The following is a 24,530-nucleotide window of genomic DNA, read 5'->3' on the forward strand; positions in this document are numbered from 1 at the left end:
TTGCCTCTTTCCTGTTTTTACTCCTGCCTTAAATTGATTTCAGGAGAGCTGTTGGCCTCAACACTTCAGTCAGATATGGGGACATACAAACATCCTTTGCTCATGAAACCGCGCTATGTCTGTGGGGAGAGGTTAAAGATGAAAATGCATTGAGTTTCAAAGAGAAAAATCATATCAATATCTTTAGAACTTTAACCACTTAATTGGAAATACAATGCCACTAAGTTACCCCTTTAAAGATTCCACATTAAGATTTTTATTTTGCTTTTAAGAATCCCATCTAGCTTTTCTGTCAAAGCAGCAAACGTCAAACATGCACTGTGCAAAGGCCAAATTTTCATAGATGATCACACTGTGCATTGAATAAGCATAACAGAAAGCAATCACAAGTTAACAGTTCTGCATGCTTTACACTACAGTAACTATTGGTAAAGAACAACTATGTATGCCTGAGTGAGATAAAGCAGCTGGCATGCTCTATGAGGCATTGCATTTTGCTCAGAACATGGATGTCATACAGTCACCATGTCAACACTGACTTCCATCAGTTCTCTCAGTGACGATCACAGTTCCTATTTGAACACTACTGTCTAAAGTAGTATATAAACAGCATTTCACACTGCTTGAAAATATCATGAGTCTCAGCAGCCCTTCAGTAACTTCAGTGTCCCAATACAATACGGGATAGCCACATGAAGTTGGACTCTCAGATTTGACAGCAGCTGATCAATTGCTTTGAAAGAGGGGAGGAAGCATGCCTGCAACCTGTTGCTGTTAAGCAAGGCCAGCCCATACCAAGGCATCTCTGTCCCTTATGGTATGTTGGTGGGGGAGTGATCAACCTGACCATTCAGGGTCTACACGCAGAGAACAGCTTTAGGTTGCTGAAGGGTCATGGCCTGCAAGTGGGTTGCAAGTGCCAATCGGTTGCAGGTTTCAGTGCTTTTGCCCTGTCAGAATGCTCCAGTGAGGAGCACTGTCATCTTTGTTCATGCCACTGCTGCCTGCCAGCCACTTACTTTTTTAAAGGAAGGCTGGGGCGGAAAGGAGTGGTGACGCTTTCCCAGCATGCTCAGGATGCTGTTGCTGCCAGCCAGGTGCAGCTGGGGGCAGGAGCTTCCTTTGCCCCTTTTCTGACAGGGTTGGGTTTTTTCCTCAAGCAATGTGTGTCTGTGATTGAGAACAGTATGTATGCACAATTGTTAGCGAGATACATATTGGTGGTGTGTGTGTGTGTGCATGTGAAAGAAAGGGATGTGTATGTATGTGAGGACAAGAGATGCACTTGGGCAGAGAAGGAGAGGTTTGTGTGGTGTGGGGGGGTATGTATGCACATGGACAGAGAGGGAGGCATATACTGTACGTGCTTCTGTGTATGTGATGTATATATAGAAACATATGAAAGAGGGGGGTATGTGTGTCTGTTGTCTGTATGCATATGGGGAGTGCATGTGTGTGCTCTATTTGCATGCAAGAGTAATGTGGCCACCTTTTATATTTTCCTAGTACAAGGGAATGCTTCCTGTTACAGTGGTACCTCGCAAGACGAAAGGGTTTTTGGTTTTTTGAGTTGCTTCGCAAGACGATTTTCCCTATGGGCTTGCTTCGCAAGACGGAAACGTCTTGCAAGTTTGTTTCCTTTTTCTTAACACCGTTAATACAGTTGCGACTTGACTTCGAGGAGCAACTCATAGAACGCGGTGTGGTAGCCTTTATTGAGGTTTTTGAAGCTTTTTGAGGTTTTTGAAGCTTTTCCAAAACTTTCCCGACACCGTGCTTCGCAAGACGAAAAAAATCGCAAGGCGACAAAACTCGCGGAACGAATTAATTTCGTCTTGCGAGGCACCACTGTATTAGAAAGTAGCAGAAAGAAGTGTAGGTGTCTGTCTAGAAAATCTATATTGTTTGGGCTCTACAATGAGGAACAGCAGGACACAGTTGACCTCCCATAGTAAGCATGAGGTGGGTTTGGATTTTTGCAGCAAGCGGGAAGCATCAGCAATTACTGCTCTCTCTAATTTTGTCTTGTGCCTAACCACCTTGGTTTTAATTCTTAAAAACTCCAAGAATAAAACAACACCTGTAAAATAAACACTTACATTTTTAATGTCTTTTTAATTTGTATTAACGTTTAAAAATTAAACCCCTTAAATAAAAAGTTAATCACAAATTCAACATAGATAGGGGGATGGGGCACAGGAAGGAGGAGGATGGGGAGCAATTTTAAAATTGACTACGATATGAGGAGTTCTGGAAGCCCAAAATTCAGGAAACAATAAAGCAATGGGTCATCATACTGAATAAATTTGGACATGTGGGTCACTATACCAAAAAGGTTGGGAACCTCTGGCTTAATGGATACTTACTGGCAAGCTGTATACAGGACTTTCTTAAATGTTTATGTGTGTTAAATGAATAAATTGTTGGTAATTAATAATGTAGTGTTATGTTGCAGTGATACTGTATATCTTATTATGCATTCTTATTATTGTATTACTGCATTAAGACTTTAATTTTTGTGTGAACTGTTTTTTAGGACAGATTTACTTCTGGAAAATGTGGTATAAAAATAAAATGACAATGATAAATGGGACTTATTTTATTGATTAGTACTAAATGGCATAGAACTGTACCCACAGAACTCAGTTAAGCACAAACACAAAACACTTTAACTTGTTGAAAGTTGGAAGTTTAGATGCAACTCAGGTTTTTGAGAGTGGTTTGCATGGATTAAGACAGATAGAGTAAGGGATCACCAGCTTCTCACACTATCCCTGTGTCTTTCTCTCTATGCTGACCTCCCTCTCTCTTTGAAGTTTAGACTGCTATGTCTTAGGTTGCATCCTTTTTACAATTTCCTGCTCCTCCCTGTATATTTTATTCTGGCTCTTGAGTTGAGAGGTCTGAGAACCAGCGTTAGGAAACTGAGATATGAAAACCAGGAGCTAAATGGCACCTTAAACCTAGGTTATGGGTGGAACAATGGAATGTCTAGGCACGCTTTTTTGTAACGAGAATACAGAGCTGAAAATGAATGAACTGCAACTAAAATATTATGTTCATTTTTCACATGCTCTAGTCCTTCCCCTGACCACCCCGTATTCTTAAGAGGGTCTTCAAAAGGGAGCTGGAAGTTGGGACGCAGAAAAAGTTCCTCCTTTCCTTCCACTCTGCAGTTTTAAACTGAAATCTAGGCACAGTACTGCGCTCAGTGCTCAGAAACTGCACCCACTAATGAAATTCGCTGTTACAAAATGCATCTAGAACAAAGGGAGTTTTTAACATTGCTGAGAACTATTTTATACCAAGTCTCAGTCTGAATACTTTTCAATGAAAGGTGTGCTCTAAGCAAAGATTTATTTAACTAAAGTTTAATTTGGCAGCTACATATAAACTCTATATGCTAACATAACTGAGGTATGAAAACTTATTATAAGTTATAGATCTTCTCTTAAAGCTCAATTAACACCTGATTATATTAGAAATGGCATTACTTTCGGCAGAACTGGAGTGAAAAAAATCAGTCAAGGCCCATTTGCAAAAGAATTAATGAACTGGAGACTATATCACAAGGTTGGAATGGATTCCTCCTCTTTTTAGCATCAAACGCTCTGAGAATTTTGTGATAGCACAGAATTTTTCTGTTTTTTCTACTTCCTGGTTAGTCATAATGACGCTGGCTAAAAACATACTGTTTTCCTGCCATGGGTTGCTTTTGATCAGGGGGACAGCTACCAGCAAAGAAGCTGATAAATATGATACAGAGTTAAACATTTCTCTCAGATTAGCATTACTCAATCATGATAATTATGGTCCCAGCATAGAACTCCATTTATATAAGTGAATATAAAAAATATAAAGAAGCTATCTATCTTTTGCCTAAAAGTAACTCTCTTGCACAGAATTCTTCATGTTGTTGGACAATAATCCCTATCACCCCAGTCAGCTTAGCAAATTGTCATTTTTCTTATGTAAACAACTTCAGATATTTCTGAAAGCAGCATATAGATGTTTTAATAAGTAAAAATAAATTACATTCATCATTTGGATTAATTTAAATCTAATTGAATGGTAAACATTTCAGACTTCCTGCATCCACTATCCATTGACCTATTTGTCAGGATAACCAAACAGAAGGCCTACTGTATTTTTAACACTATTGATCAAAAACTGAGGTTTTAATTTAAAATTGCTCTGACGCCTTTGCAAGGAGGAATTTAAAACCAATGATATGAAGAGGCGGCCAGCCAGCCGTAGTGAAATATGATCTGGTCTCAAATGCCAATTCACAGATTTGGTTGAAATCATATCATGTATATTTGTTGGCTCCCTGCCAACATTCAGAGTCATATTCAGCTGGATGAAACTTTCTACTCATTGCCAGCAACTTCTGCTTATTATTATTAATTAAATTTATATACCACCCTACATCCAAGGATCATGAGGCAGTTTACAGTATTTTTTTAAAAAAAACTTAGCATAATAACAAACAAAACAATAACTCCTGGCCCCCCAACAACAGTTTTCAACACCAAAGATTGTTTAATTAGCCAAAGCTCTGGGTGAAAAGTAATGTTTTCACATGGAGCCTAAGGGTATGTAATGAAGAAGTTGGTGAGCCTCCTTGGGGGAGAGCATTCTGCAAATAGGGAGTCATTATAGAAAAGGCCCATTTTCATGTTGTCACCCTCTGGAACTCTTGGGAGGGAACACACCAAGAAGGGCTTCAGATGATCTGGGTTAGCTCATATGGGGAGAGGAACTCCTTTAGGTATTGAAATCCCGAGCCGTTTAAGGCTTTATATGTCAAAACCTTCATGCTACATATAGCAGCAGAAATACTCAACTGGTGAGCAAGGAGACCTCAGTGATTTCTGCAGCTACCATGAGAGGGGTGTGTGTGTGTGTGTGTGTGTGTGACAGAACTGGTTTTAAACAGTCTTTCATGTCTGAAACATGACTTTCAGCTATATAAATTATGTACAAAGGTGCCTATATTACTATGCTAATGGAACACATGAAAACTGAAATTCCCATTAAAACGGCTTGGATCCAAAATGTGCATCCTGTTAGCAGAAAACCTCTTCTACTACTGTTTTTTGAGAGAAAAGTGACCCTAAATCCAAGCTTTTGTGGAAAACTTTGCACTTGCAGCCAGCACATTTCCTATTCACAATGTCTCTTGAGAGTAACACAACCTTAATCCAATTTCCTCTTCAGATTCAGTTCTATAGCTTGCTTCTACCTTGAATGGCTCTCATGTAGACGCTTGATTAAACTTTAAGCTGCATAACCTCTATCTGCTATGCTTTCAAAACTTGGGTAGTTTTTAAAATGAAAGAGCATTCTTATCTGTATATGACAAAAAAGTAAATCACAAATTATCAAATGTTCTTCCATCAAATGAGGAGGATTGTCTGGTTACAGAGCAGTTGGAACTGCAAGAAGCTTTGTATGTGTGTGTTGCACCAACAGCACAAAAAGTCCAACTGGGCTGAAACTGTCTTTGCCACCCAAAATTCTAATTATTTAATGCAGACAACAGGACCACAAAGATTTATCACCTGTGCTACATGTGTGCCCAAGTATACCTAAAATAAGTGTTCTTGGAAAATCACAGTAGTGGTGCAATCTGGGAGTAAACCAACTCAACATAGTAGTTATGATTCAAAGTGGACCCGATGGTTTCCCACAACAGCCCCTCTCCTTCTGCTGGATTTTATGCTCCACCCCTAGAGCTGCTGCTGAGGTTGTGGGGTTCACCAGAGTTAATGCAGAAAATAGCTTTTCTGCTTAAGAGGCATTTGTTGCCCTGTGAGGAATTGCAGCTGGAAAGGAAAACAGGCAACATCCCCCTGCTCAATGCTGGGGGCATGCTGAGGCACTTTCAAAGAGCCTCAAGCTTAAATGGAATTTTGCTGGAAGGACTAACGCCCACGTAAACATGCATAGTATTGGAATGCAAAAGAGGTAAAATGAAGTGTGTGCATTTTACATAATAAAGCAAATTGCAAAAGCAGACCATAAGCATCAGTAGCAAAGTGTGGTAGTTACCCGAGCTGAAGCCGGCAAGTCCTGCAACTTCCCACTACTGGTTCCATGCAAAGATGCTACAGAAACACTGTTAGGTGTATGAGTCACTGAATCTTCATCATCAAAAGTTGTGCCTGTCCTATCTGATGGCCACACATCTTTTCTGGGATGAGGTTCCACCACCTGCTCATCTTCAAAAGCAGCCCACAAGCAGCTCTCTTTTTGCTCAGCCTCAAAAGCATTCCACTCTGTAGCTTGGTTACAACCAGCAGAACTGAAGGCTGAAAACTCATCAGAGTCTGGAAACCTTTTTACCCCTAAGCCAAAGTCTCCAAACTCACTGTCATTTCCATTTTCCAATTCTGCAAGAGGCTGAACTGTCATGCTAGAACCAGCATCATCTGTGCAACATTCATCCTTGTTTGAAATCTCTTTTGATTGAGGAGTTCCCTTTGATGATCGCTGATGAACATCACTTCTATCTGTGAAGTCACCACATGCATTACTTCTTTTACTGATGTCTTCAGAAGGGCTTTGAAAGTGTTCTTGGCTGGCAGAAACTTGAGTAAAAGCAAGGGATCCATTGCTGACTGTGCCAAAGTCACCAAAATCATCTTCATTTAAACCACTGCATGATGCATGCCCAATGTCACTTTCACCATTCTTAACTATTTCAGAATCATATATGTTCTCTTCTGTAGGATGAGAGCCAAGACTTTGAACTCCACCTACATTAAGGCTTAATGTATCTGCATTATCATTGGTCCTTAAAAAGGTATGTTCTTTACTATTTCCAGTGTCACACTCCTCTCTTCCTCCAATACTTTCAGTTGTGCCTACTGAATTCACAGTTGTGTGTATGGAAGAAGTAAAGGCATTGTGTTCTAGTGATGTGCAGTCCTCTTTAGCCTTGAAGTCTTCATTGTTCGCTAAATTAATTTTTGAAATGCAAATCTGTCCATATTCACAGCTTCGATCTGAAGTTTCTTTCTTCATAGATTCCCCCTCACCATTTATAATATTGCTTTCCTGTACACAAAACACTTCTTTTTCACTAGAATTTGTGCATATTTTATTTCCTGTTTCATCAACCAGGCTTGTTTGTTTATTTGAGAACGTGGCAAAGTCTGCAAAATCCTCTGCTGTGGTGGGTATAGACTCCAAACTTAATTCAGAGCTATTAGTGCTAATTATTTTTAATCCCTTTGAGTCACTGATACCATCTGTATCTTCAGCTTCCTGAGAATTTGCCGTGTCCAGTGCTGCAAACCCATTTGTTAGAACTTCTGGACATGGCTGTTTCTCACCATTACAGCTGTCTACTTGGTGGTCCTGACTTGGAACTTTCATATCAGTCCTAATAATTTCAGAGTATGACGACTCTAATTTTCCAGTTCTCTTAACTTCTTCTGCATAAATATCATCAAGTGAAGTACCCAAACTTCTACACTCACATTTTTCTTTGTTACTATCAAGAGGAAACTCTTTAACAGTAGTAAAAGCTATAATGCCATCTACACTGCCTGAGTAATCAGAGTTACATGAAGGTTTATGTTCTTCCTTTGAACTGGAGTAATCTGATGCAAAGTCAAAGGCTCCAGTACTTCCAGCATCGGAAAACCCACCAAAATCACCAAACTCATCTTCATCCTCTTCCTCTGCTCCATTATCTAGTGGTGGTGGTGATGAAGAATACATTCGGATGATATCTGGTTCCATGGTTCAGTCTTTTATGAAGGTTACTTTGCACCTACAAGAAAAAAGGTGGAAATTACTTCAACATGCTGAGTTCAAAATGCTGTCAACTATAACAGAAGAGAAACCTGGAAACAATTTACTGTATTTTACAATATGCAATAAACACTTCACTTTAATTGTTCATCTTAACATCCAGTCTAAAGATGCTATTAAAAGAACATGCCTCTGCCCCAAATTTCCTATTGATGAACCACAAATTCCATTGGCATGTGACTTGCCCTAACTACATGGGACATAATTTATCAATTCACAGATAAGCCACCTACAATAGGTTTCATTCAATTTTTTTATTTATAATATTCAAAGACTTATGATACTACAGGTGGGTCAAAGTGTTGCATTATATTCCTGGTGTGTGCTGAATCCGTGGCTGAGAGGGTTGGGGGAAAACATAAGTTACCAACAAAGACACACTTGGGTCTTACTTCATGTGCCAAATGTTTGAAGACTAAAAATTGCAACCATTCTGCATGCAAGTTAATGGCACTTGTGGCTTCTGAATACAACTAACTGAGTGCTTGTTTTGATCTGGGAGGAAGCCTAAGGGGACAATTTAAGTAGACTGATCTTTACTGCAACCCAAGAGATAAGGGGTATTTTTGGTAGCCTCACATCTGACCAGCAGTATTACAGTGACTACTGAGCGCCGAAGAATTTATGCTTTTGAATTATGGTGCTGGAGGAGACTCTTGAGAGTCCCATGGACTGCAAGAAGATCAAACATACCAATTCTTAAGGAAATTAGCCCTGAGTGCTCACTGGAAGGACAGATCCTGAAGCTGAGGCTCCAATACTTTGGTCACCTCATGAGAAGAGAGGACTCCCTGGAAAAGACCCTGATGTTGGGAAAGTTTGAGGGCACAAGGAGAAGGGGACAACAGAAGACGAGATGGTTGGACAGTGTTCTCAAAGCTAAGATGAGTTTAACCAAACTGCGGGAGGCAGTGGAAGACAGGAGTGCCTGGCGTGCTCTGTTCCATGGGGTCACGAAGAGTCGGACACGACTAAACAACAACTACTACTACTACTACAAGCTATTATCTCTCAGTTCAGCCCTCCATCCTGCAATAGGGGTATAACAATCAAGTGTACTGCAAGTTGTTGTATACTAATATCTCAGCCCAACCTGCAACGACAGATAAAATTAAAGCTACAACAGATCCAAAGTGTTATCCACTATTAGCTTCAGTTCAACCTTTACTATGCAAAGATAATATATTTTCACTCAGTGAAGTTTATAGTTTTGCCACTGCCTTCCTTGTACACATGGGTGGTAGTGCTTTGCCTATAATGGCAGGCACGCTCCTGCTGAAGCTGGAAAAAGTCAAGATACATGCAACAGAAGCCCAGATTGTTTTTACTATTGCTGGAGCAGCACACATGGCTCGTACAGAAATAATGTTGGAGTACATGGTGTTAAAAATGAGAATTTTGTAAGAAAGTAAACAAGGCTGCCATATTGTTTTGCCCTAACCTGTTAAAGCAGAAGTTACTTAATTTTTATATTACAGTATACACATATCTGTTTCCTAACATTCCACCTTCCTCTCCCAGGTTCTTGTCACTGACTGTGCTTGCAAGTTAACAACAAGCCAGACCTTCTGGAGGATACCACAGCTGAAGCCCTTCCTTAGAAGTGTGCACTGACAACAATAGATCTGTGGTGTTACTTTTGACTATGAAGCCTAAAAAGTTTAGGCCCCAGTCATACCTCGGGTTGAATATGGAGTGCGTTACTTCCGGGTTTCGCCGCTTGCGCATGCGCAGACGTGCCGTTACTGGTTCAGTTTACCTCTAGATGCAAACGGGGCTCCGGAACGGATCCTGTTCGTATCTAGAGGTACCACTGTATAAACAAAAGCAACTCGTTCCCCATGTCCTTCTTACTTAATAAGGTTACTATAACAGCAGTAAAAAATCATTGGTATACCTCATTCAGATAATGAAAACATGTAGAGCAAGAGTTCTCCCTTCTCCTGCCAATTATGACAATTAGTGCAATATGTTGTCTGTACAAAGGATTTCTAGTGAGTATGCAGCACATTTCATTTCAAAGCATTTAATATACTTTCAATACTAGAGCCAATCCCTTGACAAATAAAATGTATACAAAGGACAAAGAAAAACTGTTTAAAATTCAAACCACCCTGGCCAGTTCTGCAAGTCACAATGACCCAGGACTCCTGAATGTTATAATTTTGTGTTCTCAGAAATGCTTTGCAACACTAGAGTTCTCTTGGAATTCACTGAGTTATGCTATTTAAACATGGTTAACTTGAATCTCTAGCCCCAAATATATTAATGTTAATCAGAGCTTCTTATTATTAATGACTTCATCCAATAATAATTCAACCTGCAGAAAATTTCATATACTAAGTCAGCAAAAGATGCATCTATAATAGAGCTAAAGCAAACTCACAACTTAAAGTAAACCCCACATCTTTTTCTACTTGTTCAAATGTTTTCCTTACAGGAGTTATGCAATAAGCATTACAATTACTCATAACAACAAAAGTGCCTGTCTTTGAAGTGAAAGCTACTTGTAAACAAGTTTACTCATATGCCTTCAAAAGCCAAGAGCTAAACATGATCACAAGCGAAATTCTTCTCCCCACCCCCCACCCCCCTTCATCCCTACCCTCATCTCAATACTATAATAGACTTCTTGGATTTTGGAATACACTTCTTTTTATATAATAATTTTTATTGGTTTTTACTTTTTTTCAAACACAACATTATTATGTAACACCATAAACATTTGGCTACATAAGCCTGAGACACACCCCCCCCCCCACGGGAATGGTTTTCAAACTTATTTTCTAATCCTGCATTTAATTGTCTTTTATTATTATTAAATCTACTTTTATTTAAAGTATTAATTAAACCAATCTTAATAATAAATGATAATTTATCCTTACAAAACTTCTTGTAACCCTACTAACGATGTCAATTGTTGACAGCTGTCTTTCAAATACAGCATAAATTTATCCCAGTCTTTCAGGAAAGTCTGGTCCTGCTGGTTCTGAATTTTCCCAGTCAATTTTGCCAATTTGGCATAGTCCAATAATTTCATCTGCCACTCTTCTTTGGTTGGTAATTCTTCTTGCTTCCATCCTTGGGCTAATAGTATTCTCGCTGCAGTTGTTGCATATAAAAACAATGTTTTATCCTGCTTACAAATTTCTCTTCCTATGATACCTCATAGAAAGGCTTCCTTTTTTTGTAAATGTATATTTCAACATTTTTAAAAGTTCATTATATAGCATTTCCCAAAACGCCTTTACTTTCTTACAAGCCCACCACATATGATAAAAGGTACCTTCTTTTTCTTTACATTTCCAACATTATTTGTTCTATACATTTTTGCTAATTTTACTGGCATTATATACCATCTGTACATCATTTTCATTACATTTTCTTTAAGCAAACTCAGGCCGTAAAATTTATTCCCTCTTTCCATAATCTTACCCAATCTTCTAACTGTATATTATAACCAATATCTTTTGCCCAATGAATCATAACAGATTTAACCTCTTCATCTTTTACATGCCAATCCAGAAGTAGCTTATACATCTTTGACAATACTTTTACTTTATTAGTCAATAAATCTAATTCAAACCTGGATATTGTATATTCAAATCCATTTTTCTTTTTGTCCTCTCTAAACATTTCATTTATTTGACGATAATGCAACCAATCATTTACCAATTTTTTTATTTCCTCACATGGTCTTAATTTCCACTGATTATCTCTTTCAATCAGCAAATCACCATAAGTGGCCGCTTCCCCCCCATATTTAACTTTTTTACAGTTGTAGCCTCTAACGGGGACAGCCACCATGGTGTTTTGCATTCTAATAAATTCATATCTATTCCACAACTCATATAGTGATTTTTGAATTATGTGGTTCAGAATTGGAATACACTTCTAGCATACATGTAGCCTGCTTATATGACCCACTTGAATTAACAGGTCAAGTTATAAATTTAATTTGCTTACTATATTTTTATATTTCTACTTATAAAGTATGGGACGCGGGTGGCACTGTGGGTAAAAGCCTCAGCGCCTAGGGCTTGCCAATCGAAAGGTCGGCGGTTCGAATCCCCGTGGCAGGGTGCGCTCCCGTTGCTCGGTCCCAGCGCCTGCCAACCTAGCAGTTCGAAAGCACCCCCGGGTGCAAGTAGATAAATAGGGACCACTTACTAGCGGGAAGGTAAACGGCGTTTCCGTGTGCGGCTCTGGCTCGCCAGAGCAGCGATGTCACGCTGGCCACGTGACCCGGAAGTGTCTCCGGACAGCGTTGGCCCCCGGCCTATAGAGTGAGATGGGTGCACAACCCTAGAGTCTGTCAAGACTGGCCCGTACGGGCAGGGGTACCTTTGCCTTTTTACTTATAAAGTACTGGGAGCTGCCAGATTCAGAACCTTAGTGTATGAGCAGCAAGCTTCCACTCTGAAAGCTCACACTCTCAAAGACATAGAATCATAGGCTTGCAGAGCTTGTAGACTGCAAGGGTCTTCTGGCCCTGCCAGGAAAGGATCTTTTGCCCAACATGGGGCTTGAAACCACGACCCAGTTCCATAGTTCAGACAACTATGGAAACATAAGTTTGAGCACAACTACATCTTCAGTGTTTTTAAAGAAACTATATTAAATGTTTCTACTTTGGGGAAGGGCGGGGAGTTAGAACAGGAGAAGCAGCTGTTGCTATGGTTTAAGCGTTGAACTAAACCAGGTTTCTGGCAGCTTCACATTTTTCTTCTTAATGAAAGGTAATGGAATTTGTCCTTGACTATTCAACCTCTAAATTGTTGCTCGGGCATATTTATTTATTTAGCCATTTCACATGAAAACTGCACATAACTACCAGAAACAATCCTTATCTCTCTAAAGCATTAAAATGTTTTTCTTCTGGACAGCTCTCATTTCTTCACACTCAATAATAAATGGAAATAGCTACTGCAAGGAAATTTCACTGTGCAAATCCATTCAGAACAGCTCAAAGGCATATAACACAAAAAGTCGCTTTCCATATGCAATACATATTACTTCTTGACTTAAACATTAATTTGCTTTAATTACCTATACCAGGGACGCAGGTGGCGCTGTGGGTAAAACCTCAGCGTCTAGGACTTGCCGATCGCATGGTCGGCGGTTCGAATCTCCGCGGCGGGGTGAGCTCCCGTCGTTCGGTCCCAGCTCCTGCCCACCTAGCAGTTCGAAAGCACTCTTAAGTGCAAGTAGATAAATAGGTGCCGCTTTATAGCGGGAAGGTAAACAGCGTTTCCGTGTGCTGCTCTGGTGCCGGTTCGCCAGAGCAGCTTTGCCACGCTGGCCACGTGACCCGGAAGTGTCTGCGGACAGCGCTGGCTCCCGGCCTCTAGAGTGAGATGAGCGCACAACCCTAGAGTCTGTCAAGACTGGCCCGTACAGGCAGGGGTACCTTTACCTATACAGTGGTGCCTCGCAAGACAAAAAGAATCCGTTCCGCGATTGTCTTCGTCTAGCGGTTTTTTCGTCTTGCGAAGCAACCCCATTAGCGGCTTAGCGCTATTAGCGGTTTAGCGGCTATTAAATGCTTAGCGGCTGAGCTGCTAAAGGGCTATTAGCGGCTTAGCGGCTTAGAAAAAGGGGGGGAGCGGGGGGGAAATGGCAAGACTCGCAAGACATTTTTGTCTTGCGAAGCAAGCCCATAGGGAAATTCGTCTTGCGAAACAACTCAAAAACAGAAAACCCTTTCGTCTAGCGGGTTTTCCGTCTTGCGAGGCATTCGTCTTGCGGGGCACCACTGTACCAGATAAACATTATATTTCACAAATATTTCAGAAAAACTTAAATAGAAATATTTTGCTGTGCTCATCTCCTAGTATTTTTGCATAAAATACTACCACAATCAAGATCATGAGAGCAAGTGCAAGGGGCTTCCCCTCTTCAGTCCCCTGTGTCAGAAACTCAGGTATACAAGCTAGGCACATAATGGCACCTTGAATCTAGGTTGTGGCACCTGGCTAATTTCAAACACTGTCAGCCCCTCCCCTTTCTAAATCTGCTATGGAGGTCTGTCAACCCTCCAGAGCAACTGATGGGATACAAGGAGCTGAAGAGGGAGTGAGATAGTGCAGAAGAAGGGAAGTATGCTCAATATCAACCATTAATTATTTCAGTTTAGGTATATTAAAATTGCAAGTCTTATCAGTAACCTAATCTAAAATCTGATATTCTTAAAGTTATCTTTTGTAAAGTTTCATTCACTAATTTTCAGATGAGCTTTACATAATTTATTCTCTTGCATTAACTCTCTAGTGGAAACATAGTCAACCAAGATCAAACTTCAATACTTATCAAATGTATCCACGCAAATACACCTCAATCACAGACAGGTATGCATATGAGTTCTTGCAGCTATTTCCTATAAAGTAGAATTTCTGTGCCCTAAACAGCTTTAAAGCAGAAGCATCTTGGCATCAGAAATTGAGGCATCAGAAATAGACTGAAGGGGTCCTAGTGTGTACAAACTTTTGCTGGAACTCAGACTCAAAATCACAGTCCACAGAACTGCTTATCCTTACACTACCCATGAGACAAAATCCTATTATTATTATTATTATTCCCAAAGGTCTCAGGGCAGTTCACTTTGGTCTTTTCCAACAACAATTCTCACCAGTCCTCCAGGGGAGAGAGTGGAGGGGGAACAGAGAAGGGGGAGAAGCAAGGTTTGCTGAGGGATCGAGAGGTGAGAAATTTGAACCTGGTCCTCCCAATGGCTAATTTTCGCAACATAATTTGGCAAAAAAGGCACAGGTTAATTCATGTTGATGGGTTAAAACAGTTTTACAGTTTTCTTTGACAGACATCAAGGCTTAAAATTTACTTCTCAATTTACTAAGTTTTAGATTTATGAGTGATATACACATACAAAGGGGACGCGGGTGGCGCTGTGGGTAAAACCTCAGCGCCTAGGACTTGCCGATCGTCAGGTCGGCGGTTTGAATCCCCGCGGCGGGGTGCGCTCCCGTTGCTTGGTCCCAGCGTCTGCCAACCTAGCAGTTTGAAAGCACTCCCGGGTGCAAGTAGATAAATAGGGACCGCTTACTGGCGGGAAGGTAAACGGCGTTTCCGTGTGTGCTGTGCTGGCTCACCAGATGCAGCTTGTCACGCTGGCCACGTGACCCGGAAGTGTCTGCGGACAGCGCTGGCTCCCGGCCTATAGAGTGAGATGAGCGCACAACCCTAGAGTCTGGCAAGACTGGCCCGTACGGGCAGGGGTACCTTTACCTTTACCTTTATACACATACAAAGAAACAAGTCATGCTGTTCTTAGCCTAACCAGCATAAGCTTACCTCATCTATAATGTATCACTAGATTCTATCTAAACCATCACTGTATAAACTCAAAGTGTTGAAATCATTACCACTGTCCTCCAGTCACTTGTAATGGAAACATGAACACAGGATATTACATTTCTTTAGCGGTTATCTGCTTCAGTTCAACAACGCTCCATTTTAAAGTGGAACATCTTGTGGAATTATAGACACACAAACTCCATCCAGGCAGAGCCCATGGCAATATGCAACTGGAAGGAATCGATAGCCAATTTTGCTTTTATGGTAATTATTCCCCCCAAGTAACTGCTGTAGAAGAAAACTTCTACCAATGAATGTGAGCAAATGATCCTAATAGGCAACGCTGTCCTGCGATATAGAAAAATATCGGACTGTAAGTGTAGCTGGAAAAAAGAGAAAAACAAAACCCTTATATTTTTGTACAAAGCACATTTTATTTGCAAGGGATAGAAATCAGTGTACCGTATACAAAAATATGGGGCAGCTACCTATACAAAAGTATCGGGCAGTATCCAATAGGGCTGGGCGACGTTAGATTTTCAACATTGTGATTTATCATCAGCCAAACATCACGGTTTGGTGATAAACCATGGTACTGAACAAGCTGCACTGGCTCCAGCCTGGGAGGTGCAGGGAAAAACTGCCTCAGCTCCCACCAGTCTGCTACTCACCTGCGGCTACTTAAAACTTCTCCACTGGAGAGTGGGTAGCAGCGGTGGAAAACGGTGACAGAGCCCACACCTCTTCAGTTGAGCAGCCATGCTCCTGCTTGCACATAAGCAGGAGCAGGGCCGGGGGGAGGCACTTTAACGGAGCCCCCAACATACCACTGGCTCGTTTGGGGGCTCCATAAAAAAACTGCTTGGCTGAGGCAAGGGCAGCGGCGTGCTCCTCAGCCAAGCAGTTTAAAGAAACTGAGGAAGAAGCTGTATCGGTGTCTCACTGATGCAGCTTGTTTCTTCCTCTGCCAATATGAGGGCAGACCGCAATGGCGGTTTCAGATGGTGGTTTCATTCAGCAGTACATCACTGGTGAAACCGCTGCCTCTCCTGAGTCCCTCTGTCTGCAGCACCCGTCTACAGCTTTTTCCCCCTCAGTGCACTGGGCACTGGAGGCAGATGGACTCAGGAGCTGCGATGGCTTCACCAGCAATATACTGTACCTTCAGCAACAGTTAATTGGTACTACTTGGCTCAGGGCAAATACACCTATTGTTATGTCTAGGTTCAAGGACATTGGAGTTGAGTTGAGATAAAGGCAATTTGCTCTCAGTTTGGAGCAGGCAGTTGCACTCTGAAGTGAGAGCAATCTGCAGTGAGAGATCAGCAAGGTGGTGGGTAGAACAAAGTGAGAGAATTCTGTTTTTGTACGTAATCCGTCTATCTTTCAAAAAAACCTATCAGTTTTCAACCACAGATGCTTCTGTTACTGTGTGCGACCTCCTCAACAGTCAACAGCTGAGTGAAGCTGTCATGACGGTCTGCCCCTCACACCAGTCCTGGGCGAGATGTCGATATATTGCCCAAGCCTAGTACCAAACTAAACTGCTCCACAGGCACAAGTACTTTGGGCTGTACAATTGAACTTCCCCTCACTATCACACAATGAAACTATGAAATTCACTCCACCAAGATGTTATGGCTCCCAACTTGGTTGGCTTTAAAAGGTGATTAGACACATTTTTGGATAACAAAGCCATCAATACTATAAGGATGACTATGATTTATCTCCACTGCAGTATGCCATTCAGGACTAGATGATGGGAATCACAAGTTAGGACAGTGCTCACATCCTGCTTGTCCCACAGGCACCTGATTGGGCACTATGGTAACAGGATGCTATAGCAGATGCACCTGTTGGCCTGCTCTAGAAGGGCTTTTTGTAATATCAGAATACTGGAATGGAAAAACTAAATTCAACCTATCTCTGCCCTATAGCATGAAAGAGAAGGAAATAGCTTAGAATTTTGTAGGCTTTCTCCCTTCTCTTAACGTTCCCTTTCCAATGCCTGTTTGGCATTGGGAACTGAAAACAGTGCACAGTGTTCACTACCTTTTGAATAAAGAACCAGTGTAGTCCAAAGTGCAGCAGTCCACTATGTCTGCATAGAGGGCCAAGCCATAAGGGCCAAATGGTCCCACGTGGAAACTTTCTTCTTGGAAAACTGAGTTTCACATCATATGGGCATGTGCTTAACTGCAAATGCTTAATATTTACTTAAGCACAAGAAATTAAAAATGCCACTTGAGCCATCAGAGAAGTATCCAAGAACAAATTGTAAGCACTATCTCAGGTAATGTGAAACAATTATGGGGAATATTTATCTTGATTCTCACTGTATCTATTTTTATTCTATGTTGTTCTTCAAAAGTGGTTTCAATGCTTATATTGATAAAATTATTCTGCTGTATTCTATTATATGGACTGTGAGCTATCTTGAAAGAACCCTTGCCCTGAAAAGCATTTAAAATTAAAATCTCTAAAATAAATACATTTGTGGAAATTAATCCTAATAAGAGAGGTTGTGTGTGTTCAAAAGCTTCTCCTTTCTCTTTTAAACAAAAACCCTGCAGTATTAGGACAGTGAATACTATCTTAAACACACTATTAAGTAGCTGTTTATATAAACAAATAGCAATAGGCATTACATTAAAGAAAACAAGCCACCTAGGAGAAAGTCACATTCGTGTTATGTCAGCCTCAGGACCCAATGGCATACCATGTGCTCTGGAGTGTCCTTACCTATTTTAAATATTAAAGCCTTCTTACACATTATTCATGCTGGAACTTTTCTATTGTTGACCTGGAAGCATCCATTTCACTTTCACATGCCTCTAAATTAGAGATTAGTTTTGTCATATTAAAAAAGTTAGTCATAATTTGGTTGTTACACCTACACTATGGCAATATTTATTACATTCCCCATACTCCAACTTTGGTCACAAATTAAGGTTTTAGAACAAAGAATACAGTATAAATAGCGCCTGATCTCTTACAGCAAGTTCACATGTGAATTCTTTCTGCCACAGTAACTAAATATTTGTGTTTCTCTCTCTCTCTCTCTCTGTGTGTGTGTGTGTGTGTTAGATAGAAATAGCATGTTTTTTAAAAAACTCAGGATGGTGAGAAAAGAAGAACCTAGACCAGCTTTTCAAAACCCCAACAATGAATTATTGTTGTCAACAAAATTATAAAGTGTACTTCACAGGAAATTTGATCGTTAGACAACCATGTTGTTCTCTACCAAGAGACACAAACTATTTTCCTTTGTTTACAGTGGCGAGAAATATTAAAATGTCATGTTTTAGCCCAAGTAGAAACTTAAATCAAAATCTTAAGGAGCAAGGAACTGATGTAAGATGTCATTTAATGGACTGGAGTAAGATATAAAAGCCATTCAAACCTAGCAGTTGTTGTACTTTAAAAACAATACTACTCTGAAAACTGGAACACCCAGAGTCATTACAGTTTTATAATATTCCATTATGCTCTTCAGGGCTCATTGTCACAAAAGCCAATAAGCAGCACCATATTGAAATGAAGTTCTTCAAGTCACAACATAAAAAGGGGCTAATACAAAAGTTATCTGAACTCGGAGTCTCAAGAGTGCCAACAATATCCTTGTGGTTTCTTTCCCCTAACTTTGCAGAGGAATGGAGGAGGGGGAGAGAAATGGTCCCTCACTGAGGGGAAAAGGAAAGTGTTTCATTATCTTACAAAAAAAAAAAAATTCCTTCCAGTAGCACCTTAAAGACCAACTAAGTTAGTTCTTGGTATGAGCTTTCGTGTGCATGCACACTTCTTCTTCAGATACACACCTCCTCATTATCTTACCTCCTCTTTCTGCCGCCACCACCTCTCACATTTTTAACTTTGCAGAGAGAGGGGGTATATCTGTGTGTGTCCCCCTGAAGCAATTGAGGGGAAAAGTGTTTAAATACCTTACCTTTACTTTCTTAGCCCACACAGCCCCGCCGCCTCCTCTCGTGTTTTTCCCAAGCCACACGCTCAATAGGACACAATCCCCACAGAGGGCGAAAAGTTACAAAGTTCTCCCCCCCCCCCCCGCAGACGCTTCCTTTTCACGGCGAGCGGCCCCTTTATTTTAATGGGAGACCCCCGGGCCCGCGTTTCGTAGGACGGGAGGGGGCCCGTTTCCATGGAGAAGCCGGCCTGGTAAATAAGGGGGGGGGGGGGTAAGAAGAGACCAGAGAAGCGAGAAGGAAAGAGGCCGCTTCCCACCCTCAGAAAGTGCGGGGTGGTCGGCGGACACCGCCGGGCTGGGAGGCTCCGCCTTACCTTTCCGGCTGCCGAGCCCCGGAGTGACCCGAGAGCGGAAGCAGCGGCATTTCTTACCTCAGGCCTCCTGCAGGGGCAGCTGGGCCGGGCATGGCCAGGCCAGACGAGGCTCGGAGGGTTACTCGGGGCCTCCCGCGGCAACCGCCATCAGGGCGAATCCATCTGGAACTGCCCCCCCCGCCTCCTTCACTCCAGAGATGCCTCCCCCCCCCCGACAAGAAACGCCTTGGTCCAGCCCAACTCCCACTTAGTCCATTGTCTCCCGGCAGGCAGCGCGACAGAAACGTCCCCAGGTTCTTCGCCCGGCGTCGTCTGCTGCTGCTGCTACCGCCGCCGCCACGGTCAGAACCGCCACATCCTCTTTCTCGCGTCACTTCCGGCGGCGGTTAGGGCCTCCGCCCGACGCGTTCTTCTCGACGCCTTTCCGGTTTACAGTTCAAAGTCCAACGCTTTTGCCGTCAGGCGGTCAAAGGGCGCTGTGGTCCCGCCAGGGTCAGGGGCGGCTTTCCATTGTTGTTGTTGTTTTATTCCCCCCCCCCCCAATTTTTTAAAATTAATTTTCCAATTTATAACAAAAAAGACATCAAAAACAAGCATAATGATTCCACTTTTGTTAACATTCTTAAGTGACTTCCTCAAATCCCCCTGGCTGAGTTTCCATATACTCCATTGTAGCAGTTTTCCAAAACCAATTTCACATAAAATTTACTTAGTCAAATTACCTCTTTCTTTCTTTTCATTTTAACATTAACATAGTATTTTACAACATCTTCTAAAAGCTTTGCTCCTTTCCTTTGATCACTATACTGCTTGGATCGTCATACTGTATTTCTTTTTGCTATGATTGCCATACTGTACTTAAAGAATAGGAAAGCACAACATGATATTGCAGAGAATCACTTCAGCTGGGTGCTGGTACCCGACACTGCCTCAGTTCTTTAAGTCTGGCATATTATATACAGAAACAGAACTTTTGTTACACTTTATTTTATTTATTACATTTTTAGACCAACTTTTCCTCCAGGGAGCTCAAGGCAGTGCATATGGTTCTCCCCATTTTATCCTTGCAACAAGCCTGTGAAGTAGGTTAGGCTGAGATGGTAACTGACCCAAAGTCACCCAGTGAGATTCATGGCTGAGCAGAGATTCTCCCAGGTCATAGACCAGACTGCAAACCTAAGAACACTAGTGAGTAAGCCCTGCTGAACACAGGTTTTCTTCAGAGTATATATGCATAAAGGTAAAGGTACCCCTGACAGTAAAGTCCAGTCACGAACGACTCTGGGGTTGCGGCGCTCATCTTGCTTTACAGGCCAAGAGAGCTGGCGTTGTCCGCAGACAGTTTCCGGGTCATGTGGCCAGTATGACTAAGCCGCTTCTGGCGCAACGGAACACCAAAACCAGAGCAGTGCACGAAACGCCGTTTACCTTCCTGCTGGAGCGGTACCCGTTTATCTACTTGCACTGCGTGCTTTTGAACTGCTAGGTTGGCAGGAGCTGGGACCAAGCAACGGGAGCCAACCCCGTCGTGGGGCCTCGAACCGCCGACCTGATCGGCAAGTCCAAGCGGCACTGTGGTTAAACCTGCGTCCCTTATACATGCATAGCATTGCACTATTACTCATTTAGTTTTATCTGGTTTTATATTGTATTTTAACATTGTTCCTACTCAACCATGGAATCTCATGGTGAAGAGTGGGCAGGAAATCTCATTATTATAATTTGTGTAGTATTACAGTTATTCTGACTGTATTATCTGACCCCTGAGCCAAGGAGATAAGTAACTATACACCCTTTTGAAGACATTTGAAGGCAGCCCTGTATAGGGAAGTGTTCAATATTTTCTTATATTTTTATGTATGTTTTATGTATGTTGGAAGCTGCCCAGAGGACTGGGACAACCCAGACAGATAGGAGGGATATACGTCTTCTTCTTCTTCTTCTTCTTCTTCTTCTTCTTCTTCTTCTTCTTCTTCTTCTTCTTCAACAGGACATCCCTATTTTCATTGGAGAAATGTTGGAAGATATGTATTTAAAGTTTCTTGATGGAGCAGGTGTGGTAAGCCTGTAATATTCTGGGATGAGCGAAGCTTCAAAGGATTTTGAAACTGGATTTTACCACATCAAATCCTCATGCATGGGCATAGACAGGGGGCAGATGCCCCCCAATCAAGTACTGTAAATAAATAAAAATACTTAACTGACTGATCAATTGCGTCACAATATGCATCTGTCCCAAAATCTGCACCCCCCCAATAAATCCTGGCTACACCCATGTCCCTGCCCTATGCACAGTGCACCTCACTGACTTCTTAAGATTTCAGAAGAGATTCACCTTGTTTTCTTAGCCGTGAAGAGGAGACACACACAAAATCGAACACACACATTGCAGTTGTTGGCTTCTGTACAACTTAAACTAATAAGGGGGGAAATGACAGTGTCAACATGTGAAACTTTCCCCCTTAATTGTATTCCTATGTTCAAAAAGGCTCCCTTTGCTTAATTTCTTGAAAGCTGCACAGCTGTTAAAGGGCACAAATAAATCAATTTAGAATGGAAACAGCGTTTCAGCAGCTTGGTAATGTTACAGATTTAGTGAGGGGGGCCCCTAAACCATAGAAATTAATAAATGCTAGGATTTTGGTTATTTGTGATATGAAGGGAGAATGCAAATTGTAAAGGAGTTCCTGGGCTGGCTTATGCAAAACAACCTGGCTGAGCTATGGATATCTAGAACAATTGAGGGACATTAACAATACAAAGAAGTCCGCCCTGCCTTCCATTCTCCAAAGAGACACAGACCCTGGGACCCTGTGGGCTCTTGCCACCGCTTGGCAGAGAAGGGCTGCTCCGGCTGCAAGTAGGCCCACCAGGGCCTCCCGCAGCCTCCAGAAGGCCCCACAGTGGTTGCAGGTAGACACTACAAGATCCGCCCTGCCTGGGGGTAGGCCTGCCAGGGCCCGTCACAGCCTCCTAAAGGCCTGCTGCAGCCCGCTGACTCAAACAGAACCCAAAACACGTAAGTCTCAGCTTTCTGCCCATAAAAAACAACAACATTTTGGTAGATGCATTCACAAGGGCAGAAATAAGCCTGATTTCCTAGTGGTTGTTACTGCACACAGCCACTAGATGGAAGCCAAAGGCTAAGATTCTCTCTAATAGGTGTGCTTTGGAAAGGCCCTTGGGCTGATACTTTGTAGAGCAACTTTTAGTCATTGCCCAGACTTTTTCATAGCGCCCAGCTCCCTAGAATACAGGGGGCATGGTGGGCTTCCCTGTGCTGTTGAGCGCACTTAATATCAATAGGCCTCTACACCTCACCATTCCATGGAAAAGCTTTCCCCATAATTGTATTTCGATGTCAGAAGAGGCTTAACCTGTTGAATTTCTGCCTATAAAATATGACAGAGGTGGGACAAGTGCATTACTGTATAGGGAAGGAGAAAGCAGTGGTTCATATTGCCTGGCTCTCACCCATCCCTTCTGACTCTCACTTGGAATGTGGCTGGCTAGGCTGCATATACCAGAGGCCCTACCTTCATCACCTTCTTAACTGGCTTTGGTATTATTCTTGTCCAGGAAACTTGGCACACCGGAAAGCTGTCCTTAAATGGCTTTCATACCTTCTCCGTAGGAGTGGTAAAAAGCAGCAGCTTTGGTCGAGCAAGAGGAGGACTGGGAATTCTCGTTTCTTTGACTTTATGAGCTGCTATAACAACCCTACCTTCTTTTAAGTCACATGCTATGGCAGTCAAAATTCAATTCCAATTCTGTTGTATACTGATAATAAACTCTCACATGTCCTCACTGAGGCAGATGTCCCAGGTCAAAGCCCTGGGGGTGGAACTTGAGGTCTACGTGGCCAATCTCATTATGAAAAACCCACATGCACCTAGGATTCTAGGGGGTGACTTGAATGCTAGACTAGGCCTCAATGACAGCACTTTGTACTTGCAGCATAACTGCCCCAGCCCTCATTTAGAGGAAGATGGCGTTTTACTGACACGCTGCTCAAAGGATCAGAAATCCAAGAATGTGGCTTTGTGCCTGACTCTAACAACCTTTAGACTAGAGCTTTCCAAACTTTTCATGTTGGTGACACACTTTTTAGATCTGCATCATTTTGTGACACACTTTTTAGACCTGCATCATTTCATGACACAATAATTCAGTTTTACTAGCAAACCAGAGATTAAACTAACCCATGGGTAGGCAAACTAAGGCCCGGGGACCGGATCTGGCCCAAACACCTTCTAAATCCGGTCTGCGGATGGTCCAGGAATCAGAGTGTTTTTACATGAGTAGAATGGGTCCTTTTATTTAAAATGCACCTCTGGGTTATTTGTGGGGCATAGGAATTTGTTCACCCCCCCCCCAATATATTCCGGCCCCCCACAAGGTCTGAGGGACAGTGGACTGGCCACTTTCTGAAAAAGTTTGTTGACCCCTGACCCTTTCCAGCCCGGGGAGGAGTGCGGAGAGCGTTCGTCACAATACACAGTTTGGAAAACTCTGCTTTAGACTAAATCTCCACATTTTAAATGGAGAGAGGTCATCCTTCAGGATTCACCTATCTTTCAGGCTCCAGAATGAGTGCAATTGACTATATAATTACATCTAGAGATCTCCTTGCACATGCTAATGTTCTGGAATTTATCCCAATGTTTGATAGTGACCACTTTCCAATCTCACTGTGGTTAAATAACTTTTCCCAAGAACTCCATGCTGAGGCTCATCATCAAACTGATATAGCACCAGAAGGCAGAACCTATCGTAGAACTAAATGAAATGCACAGAAAAACCAGTCAGTAACTGATTTATTGTCATCCTATTGCTGTCAATTTCTTCAATTTGCGGTGTAAGCTGAAATGCCGGGTGTACTCCTAGAGAACTACAACAAACTTACCCAGGAGCTACTTCAGATTCTATCTAATAATGGCAGTACTGAATCAAGACTAAATGAAATCTACTCCAAACCATGGTTTGATAAAGACTGTGTAACAGCAAAAAAACAAAAACAAAAACAAAAAAACCAACCTTTACTGCTACCTACCAGTCTTATCTAACTAGCACATCAGTAGCAGCTGCTTCTTGAG

At 41.9% G+C, this 24,530-nt stretch overlaps 1 protein-coding gene across 5 annotated transcripts in view; it reads right to left on the reverse strand.

Annotated features, from left to right (window-relative positions):
* The window catches only part of AFTPH (aftiphilin), a 40,884-nt gene extending 21,105 nt beyond the window's left edge, over window positions 1–19,779 (reverse strand). For 2 of the 5 annotated variants that reach the window (XR_013392414.1, XM_028722015.2), the window contains exons 1-2: window positions 19,492–19,779; window positions 6,055–7,783 (exon numbers count right to left, since the gene is read on the reverse strand). Coding sequence is in view for 4 of the 5 variants with exons in the window: in XM_028722015.2 (XP_028577848.2) it covers window positions 6,055–7,752 (1,698 nt within the window). In the remaining variant the exon portion in view is untranslated. Of the gene's footprint in view, window positions 1–6,054; window positions 7,784–17,877; window positions 17,970–19,081; window positions 19,106–19,491 lie in introns of those variants that run through there. The other 3 variants (XM_077926527.1, XM_028722019.2, XM_028722017.2) reach the window with 3 other exon arrangements.
* Window positions 19,780–24,530: the final 4,751 nt, after the last annotated feature.

This window comes from Podarcis muralis, chromosome 3 (genome assembly GCF_964188315.1).
Source record: "Podarcis muralis chromosome 3, rPodMur119.hap1.1, whole genome shotgun sequence".
Classification (NCBI taxonomy): domain Eukaryota; kingdom Metazoa; phylum Chordata; class Lepidosauria; order Squamata; family Lacertidae; genus Podarcis; species Podarcis muralis.